This window comes from Gopherus flavomarginatus, chromosome 11 (assembly GCF_025201925.1).
Source record: "Gopherus flavomarginatus isolate rGopFla2 chromosome 11, rGopFla2.mat.asm, whole genome shotgun sequence".
NCBI classification, from domain to species: Eukaryota; Metazoa; Chordata; order Testudines; family Testudinidae; genus Gopherus; species Gopherus flavomarginatus.
The window spans coordinates 48,743,186-48,760,515 of NC_066627.1; the positions used below are offsets into that span (position 1 = coordinate 48,743,186).

Consider the following 17,330-nt stretch of genomic DNA (forward strand, 5'->3'; position numbering starts at 1 on the left):
GGTGTTTGTTTAGAAAGACACGTTCCCAGATGCAGAGACTTACCCCCAAAAGCTAACTGGAAAACTACAGCGAAAGGCTGCCAAAGAGCCCCCGCCCCAGCCTGGGGCAGCCCCCGCTGGGATGTCCTATCTGCTCTCCCAGTGAGACGCTGGGACGCCAAGTGCTTTTCAACTAGCATCTAATTCCACCTGCCACCACCATCCTCAAGATTTCAGGCAAAATCCCCGACGTGATGCCAGAAGACTATGCCTTGCTGAAACCCAGGGCTGCCTCAAAGCCACCCTACTCTGGCAACCTCCCTTCCCTTCATGCCCATTTCTCCAATCCTGGGCTGCCCGAAACACACGCAGCAGACTCCTGGAGTCCTTCACTTTCTGCTTCCTGACGGTGCAGAATCAAGCTAGCTGCCGCAGTCCCTATCCGCCGCCACTAGCACCGATACAGGCAGGCAGTGAGTGTGCGTCCGCTTTGGGTTTTATTTACATGTACATTTCTTTGCACATTACATGTAGCCCTGGGGCTCCTGGCAAGTGACCACGCTGGCCTTTGCTATTCTAAATGTAGACAGTTCAGATTCTAACAGTCCCCTGCTGGCACTGTGCCACCGGTCACTTGCTCCCATGATCCAGTCCAGCTGCCTTCTCTTTTTCCAAACAAAAATCCAGATGGGTGGACGTGTGGTTTCAGATCAGACAATTTCACCAGGGAATTAAGACACTATAACTCTGTTGGTTTTAAGCTACTGAGCTTGGAAGGTGGCCCTGGGAAAAACCAACACAATCATGTTAGATAGAGAACCCAGGTCAGACAGTGTCTGAATGAAAGACATTCACACAGCAACATCAATGTCCCGAGAGTACATTTCACGGAAATGGAGTTTAATGCTAAAAACAAATGAACACCAGTGCTGGGCATCTAACAACTTTTTAGTCTCCCCAAACTCGCCTGCTACACCAGGGCTCTGAAATGCAGGGGGGAAGACTGGGCATGGCAGAGGCAGAGACAAGAAATAGCTAAGGATTTTACAGATTTTACGTTTTGGCACATTTCCCTCCAAAGCATTCTGAATAGAGAGCACAAACGTCAGAGCTGTGTGGGGCCAGAATGGACCATTCTGCTGAGCAGGAGCTCAGACTAGCCAAACAGGCCAAGAACTTCACTACAAATTAGAAGCAAAAAGCCTGACTTGCAGCCTTTCTGAGCACCTACAACCTGTGTCCGATTTGTAGGTGTTCGGTGTCTCTGAATATCAGGATGCTAATGTATTAATTACTATTACTGGGGTCAGAAACCAGTGCAAATTACCCAAAGTCTCCCTGCCCAGTCTCAGCCAAGGGTGGCTCTTCCCAGGAAAAAGGAGAGCAAGGGATTGGGGGCAGTGGGGCATCGCCCACCCCAGGAAGCAGAAGGAGCTCTGCACCCACCTTGCCTTGACATCACAGAGCAGGATTGAAGTTACTCCCAAATGGAGTTTCACTGGTTTCTTCACTCTTCCCATCCACCACAGAGGAGTCCTGGAAAAGCAGGAAGGAGCATATATTCAGTGTCGCTCCAGAGAGCAGAGGCAAGCTCCTCATTCCATCCCTGGTAACGCTCTAACCTGCTCTCTAACAGAAGGGGAGGGAATGAGGAAGTTCAGTAACCATCTGCGGTTCAGGGTATTATACCTGGCTTGAAATGCCACAGTCCCAGCCCCGGAGAAAGCACACGCCCGCTGAGTTCCAAAGGTGTGTCAGGATGATCACCCAGGCCAGCACTGAAAGGCAGAAAGCTACAGCCTGGTGGAGAATGACACACACACAATGCTGTGATCAGGTGGGAATGAACAACAGACAGCAAGAGGCACCCTCTCTGTAGGAAACAGACACAAGCAAGGCAGGTGCTAGTCCAACGGTCGGCAACCTTTCAGAAGTGCTGTGCTGAGTCTTCATTTATTCACTCTAATTTAAGGTTTCACATGCCAGTCACACATTTTAAGAAGATCTTTCTCTAAGTCTATAATATATAACTAAACTATTGTTGTATGTAAAGTAAATAAGGTTTTTAAAATGTTTAAGAAACTTCATTTAAAATTAAATTAAAATGCAGAGTCCCCCCGGACTGTGGCCAGGACCCAGGCAGTGTGAGTGCCACTGAAAATCAGCTTGCGTGCCACCTTTGGCACCCATGCCATAGGTTGCCTACCCCTGTGCTAGTCCATTGGCTCCGGTCAATCCTGTAAGCTCCTTGGTGTTGGGACAATCTGTTTGTTCTATGTTTGTACCGCACCTAACACAATAAGGTCCTGGTCCATAAGTAGGGCTCCTAGGAGCTAGAGTAATACAATGAATCATAATATGCCATATTCCCCAGGCCTCTCAACTGCCCTTCATCGTGAGGCAGCTCACACATTCCAGGACCAAAGCCCCCTATGTCACAGAGATGTGGAGCCCCCTCTCGTTGGCTGCTGAAAATTGCTTACAGCAGCATTCAAGACTCATCAAAATAGGCCTTTAGGAATCTCACCCCATTTTCATTTTTCTACAGGATTCACTTTGGTGGTGACCCTCATTGTGTGTCTGTGCCCTATCGTATCCTACCTCCCCCCTGGCCTCAGCAGGCTGAAAGATGGAGTGCTCCTCTCTCACCGTCTGTTCTCAGAGAACCAGCTACAGAGACTAGGACACTGAGATGACCCTGAGCAGTGGTTCTCAACTGTATCCATATTGCCCCCTCCACTCCCTTCCACTTAGCTGGGATCTAAACAACCCCAGGTTGATAGCTCATGGTGGAATGGACTTTCGGACAGATTGGGTGCTCAATCTGCGAGTGCAAATTCAGTAACTTGGTGCAAATCCGTCCGAATAGTGATTTGCATTAGCAATTACCTGATGAATGCACGGGCCATTGTCTGAAAATCTGTCATCACAAGGCCTCATTATTTCCATTACAGAAGGCGAAACTAGCACCCATCTCTGCAAGAGCCTTTGAGATGAAAGGTGCTGCACAAGTGCAGAGCATCATTATATCATAACAGTCCTTCAGAAAGAAGGAGGAAGGGAACAGAGTGTCTAAAAATACACTTAGTTGGAGCAAGCAAGAGCAATTCAGGTTCCCCAGCCTAGAAGGGAAATAAAGTTTAATCATCAAGAAGCTTTTCAGGGATAATGCTTGGGAGTTATTCTGGGCTATTTTTTTAAAAGTACATTTTTCCCATTTGTAAAATAAAATGTAAGAAATACCTAAAACCCGCTATTTCCACTGGGGATGGGAAGAATAGTTTCATTGTTAAAACACGGCCATTTATGCATAGTTTGTGCTGGCAAAGAAGTCGTCAGTGATATTAACCCTTCACATGAGTGCACCTCAAGTTCTTAATGGCCGTAGGTGAATAGTTACATAGAATCTGAGCCACTATCTCACAGTTGAGAGAAGGATGAAAAGGGAGCCAGTGGCTGCTTTCCTGATGCTGGACAGGTTCTCTTTGAAAAGGCTGATCTTCAAAAAGACCTGGAAGTGTAATATCCATACCGAGGTGAACAGAGGTTCTTTAAATACATTAGGAACAAAAGAAAGGTGAAGGAAAGTGTAGGTCCTGTATTTAGTGGAGAAGGAGAGCTAATAACTGATGTCATCAAGATGACTGAGGATTTTATGCCTATTTTACTTCAGTATTTACTAAAAAGGTTAACAGAGCCAGATACTCAACACAATTAATATTAACAACAAGGAGGAAGCAATGAAAGCCAAAACAGAGAATGAACAAGTTAAATAATATTTGGATAAGTTAGATATATTCAGATCAGAAGGGCTTGATTAAATTAATGCTAGGATACTTAAGGATCTAGCTGACGCAATCTTGGAAACATTAGCAATTATCTTCAAGAACTCCTGGAGGATGGGTGAGGTCCCAGAAATCCAGAGAAGGGCAAACTTAGTGCCTATCTTTAAAAAGAGGAACAAAGAGGACCTGAAGATTTATAACCCAGTCAGCCTAACTTCAACATTAGATAACTTCAACAAAGATACTGTCAATCAGTTTGTATGCAGCTAGAGGATAATAATAATAAAGGAGAAAGTTAAGAGGTGACATCTAAGTATCTTTATGGGGGAACAAATATTTGATAATGGGCTTGTCAATCTAGCAGAAAAGTATAACATGATCCAATGGCTGGAAATTGAAGCTAGATAAATTCAGATTGAAAATAAATTATACATTTGTAATGGTGAGAGTAATTAACCATTGGAACAATTTACCAAGCGTTGTGTGAGATTCTCCATCAATGACAATGTTTAAATCAAGATTGGATGTTTTTCTAAAAGCTCTGCTCTAGGGATTATTTGTGGGGTAGTTCTCTGGCCTGTGCTACCCAGGATGTCAGACTAGATGATCACAATGTTTTCTTCTGGCCTTGGAATCTATGAATCTTTAATAGGGTTCTAAGCAATCCCAGCATGGACTTGTCAAGAACAAATCATGCCAAACCAATCTAATTTCCTTCTTTGACAGGGTTATCAGCCTAGGAAATGAGGGGGAAGCAGCAAACATGATATATCTTGATTTTAGAAAGGGTTTTGACATAGCCTTACATGACATTCACATAAGCAAACTAGTGAAATGTGGTCAAGATGAAATTACTATTAAGTGGATGCATAACTGATTGAAAGACTGTACTCAACGAGTAGTTATCAATGAGTTGCTGTCAAAACGGGAGCGCATACTTAGTGCGGTCCCAGGGGGCCAGTTCTGGGTACAGTACTATTCAATATTTTAATGAATGGCTTGGATAATGGAGTGGAGAGTATGCTTATAAAACCTGTGGATAACACCACGCTAGGTGGGGTTGCATTGCAAGAACGCTGGAGGACAGAATTAGAATTCAAAATGATCTTGACAAATTAGAGAATTGGTTTAAAATCATTAAGATCAAATTCAGTAAAGACAAGTGCAAAGTAATTCACTTAGGAAGGAAAAACCAAATGCCCAATTTCAAAATGGGGAATACCTGGTTAGGTGGTAGTACTTCTGAAAAGGATATGGGTTTTTCGCGGATCATAAATTCAATATGAGCCAACAATGTGATGCACTTGCAAAAAAGGCTAATATAATTCTGGGGTGGATTAACAAGAAGGTTGTATGTAAGACATGGGAGGTCGCTGTCCCACTCTGTTCTGCACTGATGGGGCCTCAGCTGGAGTACTGTGTTCAAAACTGGGTGCCATTCTTTAAGAAAGATACAGACAAATTGGAGAGAGTCAAGTCAAACTCAAGAAAAAGTGTCCAAAATTTTCAGTGAATCAAAAAGTCCATAAAAAGATCATATCGGGGTCAAACTAAGTGTGTTGCTTCAACTCAAAATGATATGGGCTTAAACTGCAGCAAGGGAGATTTAGGTTGGACATTAGGAAAAAGTTCCTAACTGTCAGGGTAGTTAAACACTGGAATAGATTGCCTAGGGAAGTTGTGGAATCTCCATCTCTGGAGATATTTAAGAGTAGGTTAGATAAATATCTATTAGGGATGGTCTAGACAGTATTTGGTCCTGCCATGAGGGCAGGGGACTGGACTCGATGACCTCTCGAGGTCCCTTCCAGTCCTAGAGTCTATGAGTCTATGTTTCATTTCAGTTTCAGGCTCTTTAGAAGTCTTTTTGTATATGTTCCTTTAACGACATTAAAAGACATTTCGAAACAAAAAATGTCATTTCAGACCAAAACTATGGAAACGTTTCATTTTGAAAACGCCCAAATCCAATGTGGATGATTTGGATTATTTGGGGGGGGGGGAGGGAATTCCCGCCATAACAATTGAGGTGAAACTGACACAAATCTGCCAAATCTCGTTGCCAAATCTGCATTTTTCTCCCCATTACGAAAAAACAAACCACCACGTGGATGGAAACGTGTTCCCAGCTCCCGGCCCGTTCTGGCGCTGGGTGTAAGACTGCCGGAGCCCTACACCTGCTGCTAACCCCCCCGCACGAACCGTGCAATCAGCGTGACACCAGACAGCCCCCAGCTCGGGCTCTCACTGACCTGCCCGGAGCCAGATGCCCCAGCCAGTCCCCGCTCCGCGCTGCCTCTGGCGGCACTGGCCCCGCAATCGCTTGGGCCAACCTCCTCCCTGGCCCCGGCGGAGCTGTCCGAGGTGCTGAAAGTCTCGGATGGGCCAAAGCAAGCGGCTTCTTCGGGCTCCACGGCTCCGCTGCCCTGGGCTGCGGGTTCCGCCGGGCTGTCGAGGGCCTTTCCCTGGGGAGTATTTTGGAGGGCAGAACTGGGGGCGATCGTTTGCCAGGCGTTGCTGGACGCTGCAGCTTCTGCCCCGGCCCCCTGAGAGTCTGCAGCAGCCCCGTCCGGCCCAGCCGCATCCTCCTAAAAAGCAAACACCGGGGAGGAGAGGGGGAGGCAGTGAGAAAAGCTGTGGGGGTGGGGAAGGGATTTATCCCAGGCGCCTTCTAGAAACCTTGTGAACACGTGGGGGAGACGGGCCGAATGGCCTGCCTAGGTCAGAACAACGCAGCTTCACAAGGTCTCTGGAGGGGCCAGTGTCTTTAATGACCCCATCCATCACTGGACAAGCCTGGGCTGGGGGCAGGATTTCATTAATCCTGAGCTCCTCCACTCCCTCGTCTCTGCAGCTCCTCTGTGAAGCACTTTCATGATGGCGTAGGATGGGTGGGTTAAGTTGGAGGGGTGCAAACAGGTCTCAGGACAGCCACAGCCACCAGGCTGCTCAATGGGGGTGGGGGTTCTGGTCTGGAGAAGAGGAGGGCCATTGGCCTAGCCCACCCAAACAGGGATTATATTACACGTGTGCACTGCCATGTCACACACGCCTGGCTGTGCATACACACCTCACTTGTACGTCATGCATGAGTGTGTATCTTTGGCTTTTGAGAGGACAATCCAACCACATCAAGGGTGTGTCCTGGGTCCTTCCGCATCACTCACTGTTGTAGTGATCAGGAGAGTCCTGGAGCCATTACCTGCTGGGCGGTGCCCAGCTCTCTCTCGGCTCCCTCCTTGCCAGCTGGGACATCCGACTCCGCAGCCTGAGTTGAACCAGATAGTTTAGCCATGGAATCAGCTTCCTCAGCACTCTCACTCTCAGCCTCCTTCAACATCAGGGCTTTTCCCTCGGCCTCCTCTTCCTTTCCATCCACAAGGACGTTCAGGGTCTCCTCTCTGCCCTCACCGCTGGCCACTTGCCCTTCTGCCACAGACTCTCCTGCTGCACCTTCAGCATCTCCCCACACAGCGTCTTCCTCTCCTTCCTCTGCCCCTTCTTCAGACTCATCAACTGCAAGGATAATACACAGCCTTGGCAATGTGAAAGGGAGGCAGACAGCACCTAGTCCAGATGGGCACAGACACCTAGATTTCCTAGACGCTGGCTGTCAGCAGAACTGTCAACTGAGGAAGTCTCAGAGCAGGGGAACCCCAACCTCTATCGATTACAGGGAAATAGGAGAATTACTGAAAATACATGGATGGCCTCTGGAGAAGAACAGCTCGAACGGGGATTCTGCTGAAGGGGAAGGAGCTGAGCTGGATTCCTGTTCCCCTCTCAAAGGAACTTTGGGGTCAGAGTAAGCCAGCTGGATTTCTGCACCCAGAATGGAATAGAGACAAGAACCTTGATCCAAAGCACACTGAGGTGAAACATCTCCACAGAGCTCAGCAGGCTTTAGATTCAACCCTAGGTGCTTCTCCCGTAGGAGGAAAAGGTTCCCCAACTGAACACAGCACAAAGGTACCATGAGGCGCTGGTTCTGTGGCATCCTACAGTGTCTCTCTCATTCTCTTTGCTCACCAGCTGTTTCCCTCCTCCCTGTCTCTTTCCTTCACTCATTCATGAGAAATGCACCCAATGAACACAGCACTGCACCTCCAATGCGTCCATCCCAGGACACAGAGTGGAGAACCCCAAGGAGGCGGCTTCCAGAGGAGCAGCCACAGGCCTCTGGTAGGTGTAACAGGCACAAGTGTCCAATGCAAGGGAAAAGGCTCTCGGCTCCTCCCTGACAAAGACAGGACAATGGCTGGATTCTGACACCCTTGCTGATATTCAGGAGTACACATTGTCCCACTGAAATCAGCCACCAGTGAAATGGACAAGGTGGCAGAACTGGGACACAAGTGACGTTAAAGTCAAGAAAAGAAGGAAGGTTTTTATATTGGTTGAAGTAGCCCCTGATACCACAGTGAATGGAGCATTGTGAACATACAGACAGACCAGCAAACCCTCCTCTCCAAGGCTCCCATTTCTGACCAGCCCAGATCATTTCCTCTCACCTTTAATGAAGTCCAACTGATACAGCACCCGCTCCTCAGCATTGAAATCCACAGTATAGTGCTCCATATTGTCATAACCAGACTCCAGTGCCTCCACTTCACACCTCTGGGTCACCTCGGAAATTCTGGGAAAGGAAATGAAGATACGACCCCAGATGATCCAGTCCCTCAGAGAAATTGGGGTCAGAATGTGAATGTAAAAATAAGGAGTTCTACTTACTTCTGTATGAGAACTTTGGCATTCTGAGTAGCCAGAAAAGGAGAAGAGAAGAAAGACGAGATTATGGGACTAGAACTAAAATCAAGACAAAAGCGTGGCGAGTGTGCGCACATTTGTGTGTCTCTCTCACACATACACACACACAGTGGGGTTCCCACATAAGAACAGCCACCCTGGGTCAGACCAAAGGTCCATCTAGCCCAGTATCCTGTCTTCTGACAGTGGCCAATGCCAGGGAGCCCAGATGGAATGAACAGAACAGGGAATCATCAAGTGATCCATCCCCTTTCACACATTCCCAGCTTCTGACAAAGAGAGGCTAGGGACACCATCCCTGCCCAGCCTGCTCCTTACAAAGGATACACACTGTGTATAAATCCTATATACCACATTTGGGGTTTGGCTTAATTGTGAACCCAAACAAGCACAAAGCCCAGCCCAGCCGCTCTCCTCAAGCCTGACTGTTCTTAGGGTTTTCCCTACAGAAGCTGTTTGCTCAAGGGCCTAGATTTCCTCTGCCTTAAAAGTGGTGCCAACTCCTTATTCCAGAGCCACACCTTCCTGGACTTGAAGGATCTCAAGCAAGTGGATGACTCCAAGCTATCAAGGTGTTGGTGGGAAAGGAAGATATGACTCAACTCCCATGGCACTGAGTTGCAAGTCTGCCTTGAAAAGCAGTGATTGCTTGTATTCTAAAGCCAGTCTTGTCCTACTCATGACTTCCCCCTACCCTGTTTATCTCTTGGCTCTGGGAAACAAAGCTTACTGGTTCTCCTTTGCAACAGGAGACCCAAGGTTGAACGAGATGACAACGGCCACTCAGCCTCCTGCCACATTACCTGCACAAAGACGGCCATCTGCAGCTCCTCCATGGACTGCAACGCTGCATCCACCAGCTTGGAGGATGACTCAATGTGTTCACCGTATGACCTGGTGAGGGATTTCAGGTGCTGGGTCTTCTCCTCCTGTTCATAGGTGATCCTCTGCAGCATGATCTTCCTCCTCTCCTCCAGGATGGCATACATGCGGTCAAACTTCTCACACAGAGCTTGCTTCTGGGCCTTGCTGTTGTCCTGCTTGAAGGATGCAAAGAGTACAGTCACCAGCTCAATTGGCTTGGCTTAGACATAGGTTTGGACAGTTGATTCATGAGGCGAGGAGCCTGGGTTGAATATATACTTTTTCATTAGTAATATTGGATCATCTGACATTTGTATTCAGCATTTTTAAAAAATGGATTCCTAAGCCCCCCAAAGCTATATAGGAAGAAGCATGATTTTGTAATTAAAGCAAAGATCTGGGTAGACCGGAGTCGGAGTGAAAATTGGAATTTCCATCCCATGGGAAATTCTGATATTTTGACCTTTGTTTTAGTTCAGATGAAGTTGAAATCTCCAAAAAAAAAAAAAATCACCCAATGAAACATTCCAAAAAATGCCAGTTTGGAAACATTTCTGGAGTTCATTTCCTGTGCCACAGTCAAGTGACTCCCATAATGGACTACGCTGATCAGTCAGCTGAAATCAACATGCATCATGGGAGATGCAGTCCAGACAAGGAGCCTGCCCCATATGAGTGAATGGGAGCACAAAACACCCAAATTACATCTCACATGGGACTCCACAGTTCTATAGGCAAATACAGTCTAATGTTGGATTGACTCAAAATGAAATGTTTCAGGTCAGCTCACCAAACCAAAATATTTCAAGCTGGGCTGACTGAAAGCAAAATGAAGTATTTCATATCCTTTATCCCAATAGAAAATTTAAAATATTGAGCAAACACAAAAATCAGCAAAGACCTTTGACTTTGCTGAAACTACAAGTCATTTTGACAAAAAATTCCTGAGCAGCTTAGCTATGGGAGTCAGGACTCCATGGTTCTAATCCCAGATCCACCACTGTGTGATCAAGATGCATCCCCACTGCTTCCCAGCTTCCCCAACTGTAAAAGGGGATAAGGAAATTCTCTACCTCACAGGGAGGTTAGGAGGCTTAATTCATTATTGCCAGTAGAGCCCTTTGACAGCCTCAGATGGAAGGTACCTTAGAATGATATCTTAGGCACTTGGCCACTGAAATGCAGCCCCACAGCAGCCAGCCAGAGAAACATCACTCATTTTATCACAGTGCAAAGAAAAAAACTATTAGGACATAATAGCAAACTTCGTCATGGAGTGTCCATGCAGAGCAGACCAGGACTTTGGCTTTCCAGGTCGTCCTCAAATGCAGCAAAGTAAAGGAAAAATGCATCTGTGCCAACAGCAGGAGCTTCCAACCTATCTGGGCGAAAAGGGCTGCCCCTCTCTGAGCTCAGAACTGTTTTATGGGGCTCCCCCTCCCCAAAAAGGATCCTGAGGACCTGCATGCATTACCTCAATGTTCCTGCATGTGCCTTGCAGGTTATCAATGAAGGCCTGGATTCTGTCGTTGGTAGCCACCAGGGCTCCAATCCCATCTGTCAGCGCCGACTGTGGGGGAGAGAGAGAGAGAGCTCAGATCATTTACCATTCAGCACCGAGAACATGACCAGAAACACACAAGACATCGGGAGAAGATGGCCCAGGCTCCAAAGAGCCTGCCACTGCGACAGACCATTCCCTCGTTCACTACCACCTTGGTTCCCAGCACAGGTGTCTTATGTGGTAGAAGGCAAGTGTCACATTTTCAGAGACAAGAGGGAATGGCTTCATGCTGTCACCATTTGTGTAGTGTTCCCAAGCACCTCTTCCAGGGAATGCTGGATAAATAAGACACCAGTATCTTCCCACGCCACCCCAAGACCCATCTAAGTCTCTGTATATCTGTTGACAGCACTGTCCCCCCCCAAAAAAACACACAGTCTGGCTTTGAATTTCATTCACCAAGTGCAAGTTAGAGTGTAGGATGGGAATCAGGAGACCCACAGCACCCTGATCCCAGTGTGACCTTGAGGAAGTCATGGTCTTACCTCCATACCTCAGCTTCTCCATCTGTTAGGAGGAGATAACATGTGCCTGATGGGTGCTGTGAGCCTTAATTAATGAGCATAAAAGTCGTTGAGATCCTTAGGTGGACAGTGCTGGCATGCTGTGTGCACCATCTCCCTACCTCCTCTGTACCCTCAGGAACCTCTGGTCTAGCTTGCTGCACGTTCTATATAGTCCCTATGTCCGAGTGGAGTGAATGAACAGTAACACTGAACTCAGCACCTGAAGCTTCTGAACAGTCTTCTCTAGTGGACAAGACCTACAGTGGATGCAGTGGGAGAGCTGCTGGTATATAGGCATAATTTTAAATCTTCATTTTGTCTGGGAGCCTCGCAGCAGAGCCTGGAGAGGATAAAAGTCTGCAATCTGTAAGAACGAGATGCCCAACATTCTCCTCTCCAACCTGGTAGCAATGACCCAGGTACCAGGCACCCCAGTGAGCAAATGCCAGGGAGAGGCCAACCTTCTGTTTCATGTAGATGTCGGACAGGGGAGCTACTTCACACCCCTTGTGCTCCCCGAAGACCTTGCAGAGGGAGCAGGTGGGCACCCCACACGTCATACAGTAGATGTTGATCTTTTCTTCCTCATGCTCTTCGCAGCTTGGGTGTCCTGTCTTTAACAGAGGTCTGGAGCTAAATGTGGGGAGAGGGCATGCGAGAGAGAGGCAGAAAGGTGGAAAGTCAAGATGGGGTTTTATTTTTTCTTCCCCCTACGAGTGCCGAGACCTGAAGCCCAATAGAGTAGATGCTACATGCTGAGAAGTCAGTACTGAGACCCAGGCTCCAGCGCAGAGGTGGACAAACTATGGTCTGCAAACCACATCTGGCCCGTGGGACCGTGCTGCCCGGCCCTTGAGCTCCTGGCTGGAGAGGCTAGGCCCCGGCCACTCCTCTGCTGTCCCCACTCCTCCGCAGCCTCACTGGCACATGGACAGCGCTCTGGGTGGCGGGGTTGCACGCTCCTGCAGTGCAGCAGCGTGTCTGGCTCCGGTGAGAGGAGTGGCTCCAGACATGCTTCTCAGAGCAGCATGGTAAGGGGACCGGGGCTGGAGGGTTGGATATGGGGCAGGGGGTTCCGGGGGACAGGGAGTAGGGATGGTTGGATGGGGCAGAGGTTCAGGGGGGCCAGGGGGGATTGGATGGGGGTGGGGTCCCGGGGGGCGTCCCAACAGGGGGTGGTCAGGGGAGAAGGAGCCAGGGGGGTTGGATGGGTCAGGGTTCTGAGAGGGGCAGACAGGGGGTGGGAAATGGGAGGGGTCGGATGGGGACGGGGGCCAGGCTGTTTGGGGAGGCACAGACTTCCCTACCTGGCCCTCCATACAGTTTCATACCACGACATGGCCCTCGGGCCAAAAAGTTTGCCCACCCCTGCTCCAGGGCAATGGAAATCAACCAGCTGCAAAGCTAGGTGAGCAGCACCCTCTGCTAGGAGTTCTGCACTGGTGTTAGCACCAAAGAGGCTCACCTCATTTCTGTCTTATCAAAATCAGCAGGAACAGGAAATGAACAAGTGGACGGAAGGAGGTCCAGAGATCTGGGTTCTGCTCCCAGCCCGCAGCTGAGGGCCTGTCACTTCCCACTCTGTGCCCCTCTCACCCTTGGTCTGTCTTGTCTCCTCATGCTGTAAGCTTTTTGGGGCAGGGACTGTCTCGCACAATGCATACGTACACCAATGGGGCACTTGCATAAATGACAGCTTCTTACCCCACCAATCTATCCCATCAGCACCCCAGCTCTGCTGATGTTAGTAAGGAAGCTTCCCCCACCTTTTTTTACTTTTGTTAGCCCTGCAGAGCCAACCCAGCTGAGAATGGGGAGCAGGTTCTATTCCTGCTCATGGGTCATCAACAGAATTGTTTGCTACGTTCTACTTGCAGATGTGCAAACTCCCCGGAAGCAAAGATACTATAGAAAGCAGTTTGGCCTGTAAGACATTTAGTATGAGGTGATGATGCATGAAAAGGAAAGACCCTAGTTTTTCTCTCAGATCTCATAGTGAGTCAACAGTTAGAAAAAAACACTTCTTTTGACTTATAAAGTGGGCACATTTGATCTGGAGTTGCCATCTCATTTACACAGAGGCAGAGTCGAGTCTGTTGTAATCTATGGAATCAAAGCTCTTACGCAGGACACATTGATTAAAGAAAACAGCGACAACTATAGACACAACCAGGCTTCCACACAAGTTGATTTTTAGCTTTGATTTCTTTCTTTACCAGGGACTGGAGCCTGTCTGGAACATTATACAGTACACGGAGACCTCTAATGGCTGAATAATATTTTGCAAGGAGACACATTACAGAGTGTGCAGCCTGTACTGATTCTCTCTCTCTCTCTCACAACACACACACACACACACACACACTCTGAACATGTTGGGACACCTTGCTGACTCCTGTTTGTAAATATCAATGATGTTCTCCACTAGTAGATTCCTCTGCAGGCCATAGACACCATGCCTGTCCAGGACCACTTCATGGCGACAGGATGGGCAGCGAAAGCGGCCTGCGGAGCCCAAGGTTGTCCCACGAGACTGAAACACAAAAAGGATCTTCATTAGATGTGGCTACAGGTGGTTTGCTCAGCCAGCCACAGACTGGTTTGATAGGAATCACATGACCTGAAGCACACTGCAAACCTGTCACATGGGAAGCAAAGTGTGAAGAGCGTGTACTTTTAAAGGGAGGGATTGTGGTGCAGTAGTTAAGTGTAAACACAAGATATTTAATAGCCCAAAGGCAGGTGATGAAAATCCCCCAGGACAACAGAAGGATTGGAATAAGAATATGTATAACCCCTCAGCTATGCTGAGCCATCTGCACATGACTCAAGATCATTCTGGTACTGCTACCAGAAAGAAAACCTCCTCTTGAAACGTTGTTACTCCACTCAGTTCTTCTCAGTTAATTTCAATCAAATAAGGAATTAGCCCTTCAAAGTCAGTGGTGATCAGCAGCAAAGAGCCATGAAGGAGTTAAAAGCTATTAAAACTTCAGGGTGAATTATCACCATACCCAACATTCCTGCATGCTGTGATGTGAGAATATTAACATTTTATGCTGAGGGAGATCCTGATCCAATGGCCCAAGCACAGGATTAAGAGCAGCTATATTGCAATCATAGCTCAGACAGACTCCCAGCATAGCCTTGTGCATGTCAGTTTACCCATCAGTGACTCCATCTTCTCATCTGTAAAATGGAGACAGTCAGACAGACCTGTCTCAGGTGCGGTGGTGCTTCTTAATAAAATGCCATGTGTTATGAATGCCCAGATTGCTACCAAAGAAAATGTATTACTGAGCTGCCAACATGCCAGCCCATTCCTTATGAACACAGTAGAATAGTTTCTCCTAACACGCTTGGCATCAGCAGCCCCTCATGTCTATTGACAGCTCATCCACATTTCTCGCTCTTCTTGTGCATAAAGACATTGCTTGACTTTCAGGGAAACTTTAGTCACTTTGTCAGAGGCCAGGTAAGCACAAACTTCTCTACAACACTGCTAGGTGTGTGTTATAACTGCCCGGAGCAGACAACCATCATAGCTACTACTAGATCTCCTCTTTATAGTCTCTTGCCTTAGAAATGGAGCACTTGACATTCAGGTACATTTAAAAAGGACATTGGTCCCTGAGCAGGGGAATCAGATGCATGAGTAACACTAGCTGGGTCCCTCCCAACTTTCTGCTCAAGCTTTCTATACATTAATTTTATAAATAGAAGCTATTCCTTGTTTGGAGAGAGGGGGTGCAGGATGGGGAAACATGAGAGATGTAAAAGGATGGTCTTGTGGTCAAGGCACTTGACTGGAACTCAGATGATCAGCCTTCTAGTCCTGGCATCACACAGGCTCCCGGTGTGACCTTGGCCAATTGGTTTCACCTCTCTGCCACCGCTCCTCACCTGTGAACAGAGGATTGTTCACTCCTACCTCACAGCAGACTAGGTTGTTAAAATCATTAATGTTTCTGAGGCTTCCAGGTCCCTTAACAGAGGGAACACATACGGCCCTGACCAGCGGGAAAGGAGTTCAGTGGATTAATACCCTTTCCTGAGAGGATTGTGTGTGGAAATTCAGCAGAAGCTGGAAAGGGTTGATGAAGAGGACAATTTGGGGGCACTCTCCTTTCCTACCCAATTGATCGATCCATATTCCAACCATTTGACTCTTCCTGCCTACTTAGAAACACAGACGCAGGACCCTGCAGTATCAGTTGGATAAAATAAATAAAAAAACCTCTCGCCAGGAGCAGAAGGCTGCAACTGGGATTACTCACCTGAAATATGTCATTTGCACATTTCCGGCACAGGTTGTGCTGACAAGGCAGGATTACCACAGGTTTGGTGAACATCTCCAAGCAAATAGGGCATATGAGCTGCCTCTCCAGGCTGTCGATGGGGTGATCCCGCCGATAGGAGTTGTATTCCATTTGAATAGACATGACAAGAAAGCCAATGCAGCCCTCAACTCTCCCTGCTCCCCCAAACCCAGCACTCAAGCAACAGAACAAGTAAGCACCGAAGAAGAGCACAGGGAGGTATGGAAGGGGAAAGCAGCCTGCCACACAGATTAAGTGCTGGATGCAGCTGTTGGCCTGGTGGTCTCTGGGGCTCTGCTTCAGCTCCACTTTAGGACTCCAGGAATTTGATGGCTGAGGCTGAATAGCTCATGTTACTATTAAGGATCTTGCTCAACTCTGGAAGGAAAGGAGGCTCAGTCTGACTTCACAGTCCAGTGTCAGCGTATTACCCAACAGAGACATCCGCTATAGGTGTTGAAGCTAAAAAGGACTCAAGCACATTTTAATTTGTTCACACAGAGCCAGGGTGCACACATCCAGGCATCCAGTACGCACAAGCTCTTTGGCACAGGGGTTTCCCTAGTGCAAAGAAGCCCTAAAATCTGACTGAGGACCTTTGAGTCCTGCAGAACTATAAACAATGCGAGATTGAGAGCAGTTAAAAGAACAGCCAGGAGAAAAAGCTCAGCAGTTTGATTATGGGATGGAGACAGGGTTGCATAATGGCTACTTCCCCTACCACAGAAGCAGTAGACTAACTGCAGGATAAATCTTGATCTTGCACAGCATCCATTACTGTGACTTAAATAAGAGGTTTCAAAGTGAGGAAGGATGCTCCAGTGGTTAGAGTACTAGCCTAGGACTTGGGAGATCTGAGCTCAAGTCCCTGCCACAACCCTCCTGAATGACCTTGGAAAGTCACTTATCCTCTGCCTCAGTTTCCCCAGCTGTACAAGGGGGACAATCACACTGCCCTACCTCACAGGGTGTTGCGAGGATAAATACATTAAAAGATTGTGAGGTGCTCAGATAGTATGGTATCGGCAACCACGTACGTAAGATAGAAGAGGAAACCTCACCTTTTTAATGTGTTCTTGACAGACATGCAGACTTAGTTTTCCACACCCTATGGATTCTTAGCTCTATCAAGGCAAAGATATGATGTGCTAGCTTACAGGGTTCGCATGATGTATGCTAGTTCACGTTGTATTGAAATGGTCTCTTGTTATGATAAAACATTTATGAAGGATTACTCCGTTAAAGATTAACAGAATCCAATCTAAGCACATGTACAAATAATTCATAAAAGCGAACAAACAGAACAAGTGTGTGTCAAGGGGTTTATTTTCCATACGTAATTCTGGAAAAACCAACTGTCTGTTGGTAAAGCTTTATGAGTATATAAAACAATTCTGGACATTTATGGCAAGTTTTGAGTTTTCTTTTCCTTTTGAAAATGTAAGTTATCTTCACGAATTTTACATGTTCAGTATTTTAAATTTGCCTACTTTTTGCATGTATGATACAAGGAACTAAAATGTAATGTTGCATTACATATCACAAA

General features: G+C 47.3%; 1 protein-coding gene across 1 annotated transcript in view; it reads right to left on the reverse strand.

Moving 5' to 3' along the window:
* Positions 1-519: 519 nt before the first annotated feature.
* Positions 520-17,330, reverse strand: part of LOC127030993 (tripartite motif-containing protein 55-like) — a 71,006-nt gene continuing 54,195 nt past the window's right edge. Inside the window, exons 3-12 of the mRNA XM_050917671.1 lie at positions 13,850-13,998; positions 11,927-12,098; positions 10,870-10,965; positions 9,335-9,568; positions 8,496-8,518; positions 8,276-8,400; positions 6,967-7,280; positions 6,017-6,352; positions 1,426-1,515; positions 520-762 (exon numbers count right to left, since the gene is read on the reverse strand). Coding sequence (XP_050773628.1) covers positions 1,438-1,515; positions 6,017-6,352; positions 6,967-7,280; positions 8,276-8,400; positions 8,496-8,518; positions 9,335-9,568; positions 10,870-10,965; positions 11,927-12,098; positions 13,850-13,998 — 1,527 coding nt within the window. The 3' untranslated portion in view covers positions 520-762; positions 1,426-1,437. The remainder of the gene's footprint in view (positions 763-1,425; positions 1,516-6,016; positions 6,353-6,966; positions 7,281-8,275; positions 8,401-8,495; positions 8,519-9,334; positions 9,569-10,869; positions 10,966-11,926; positions 12,099-13,849; positions 13,999-17,330) is intronic.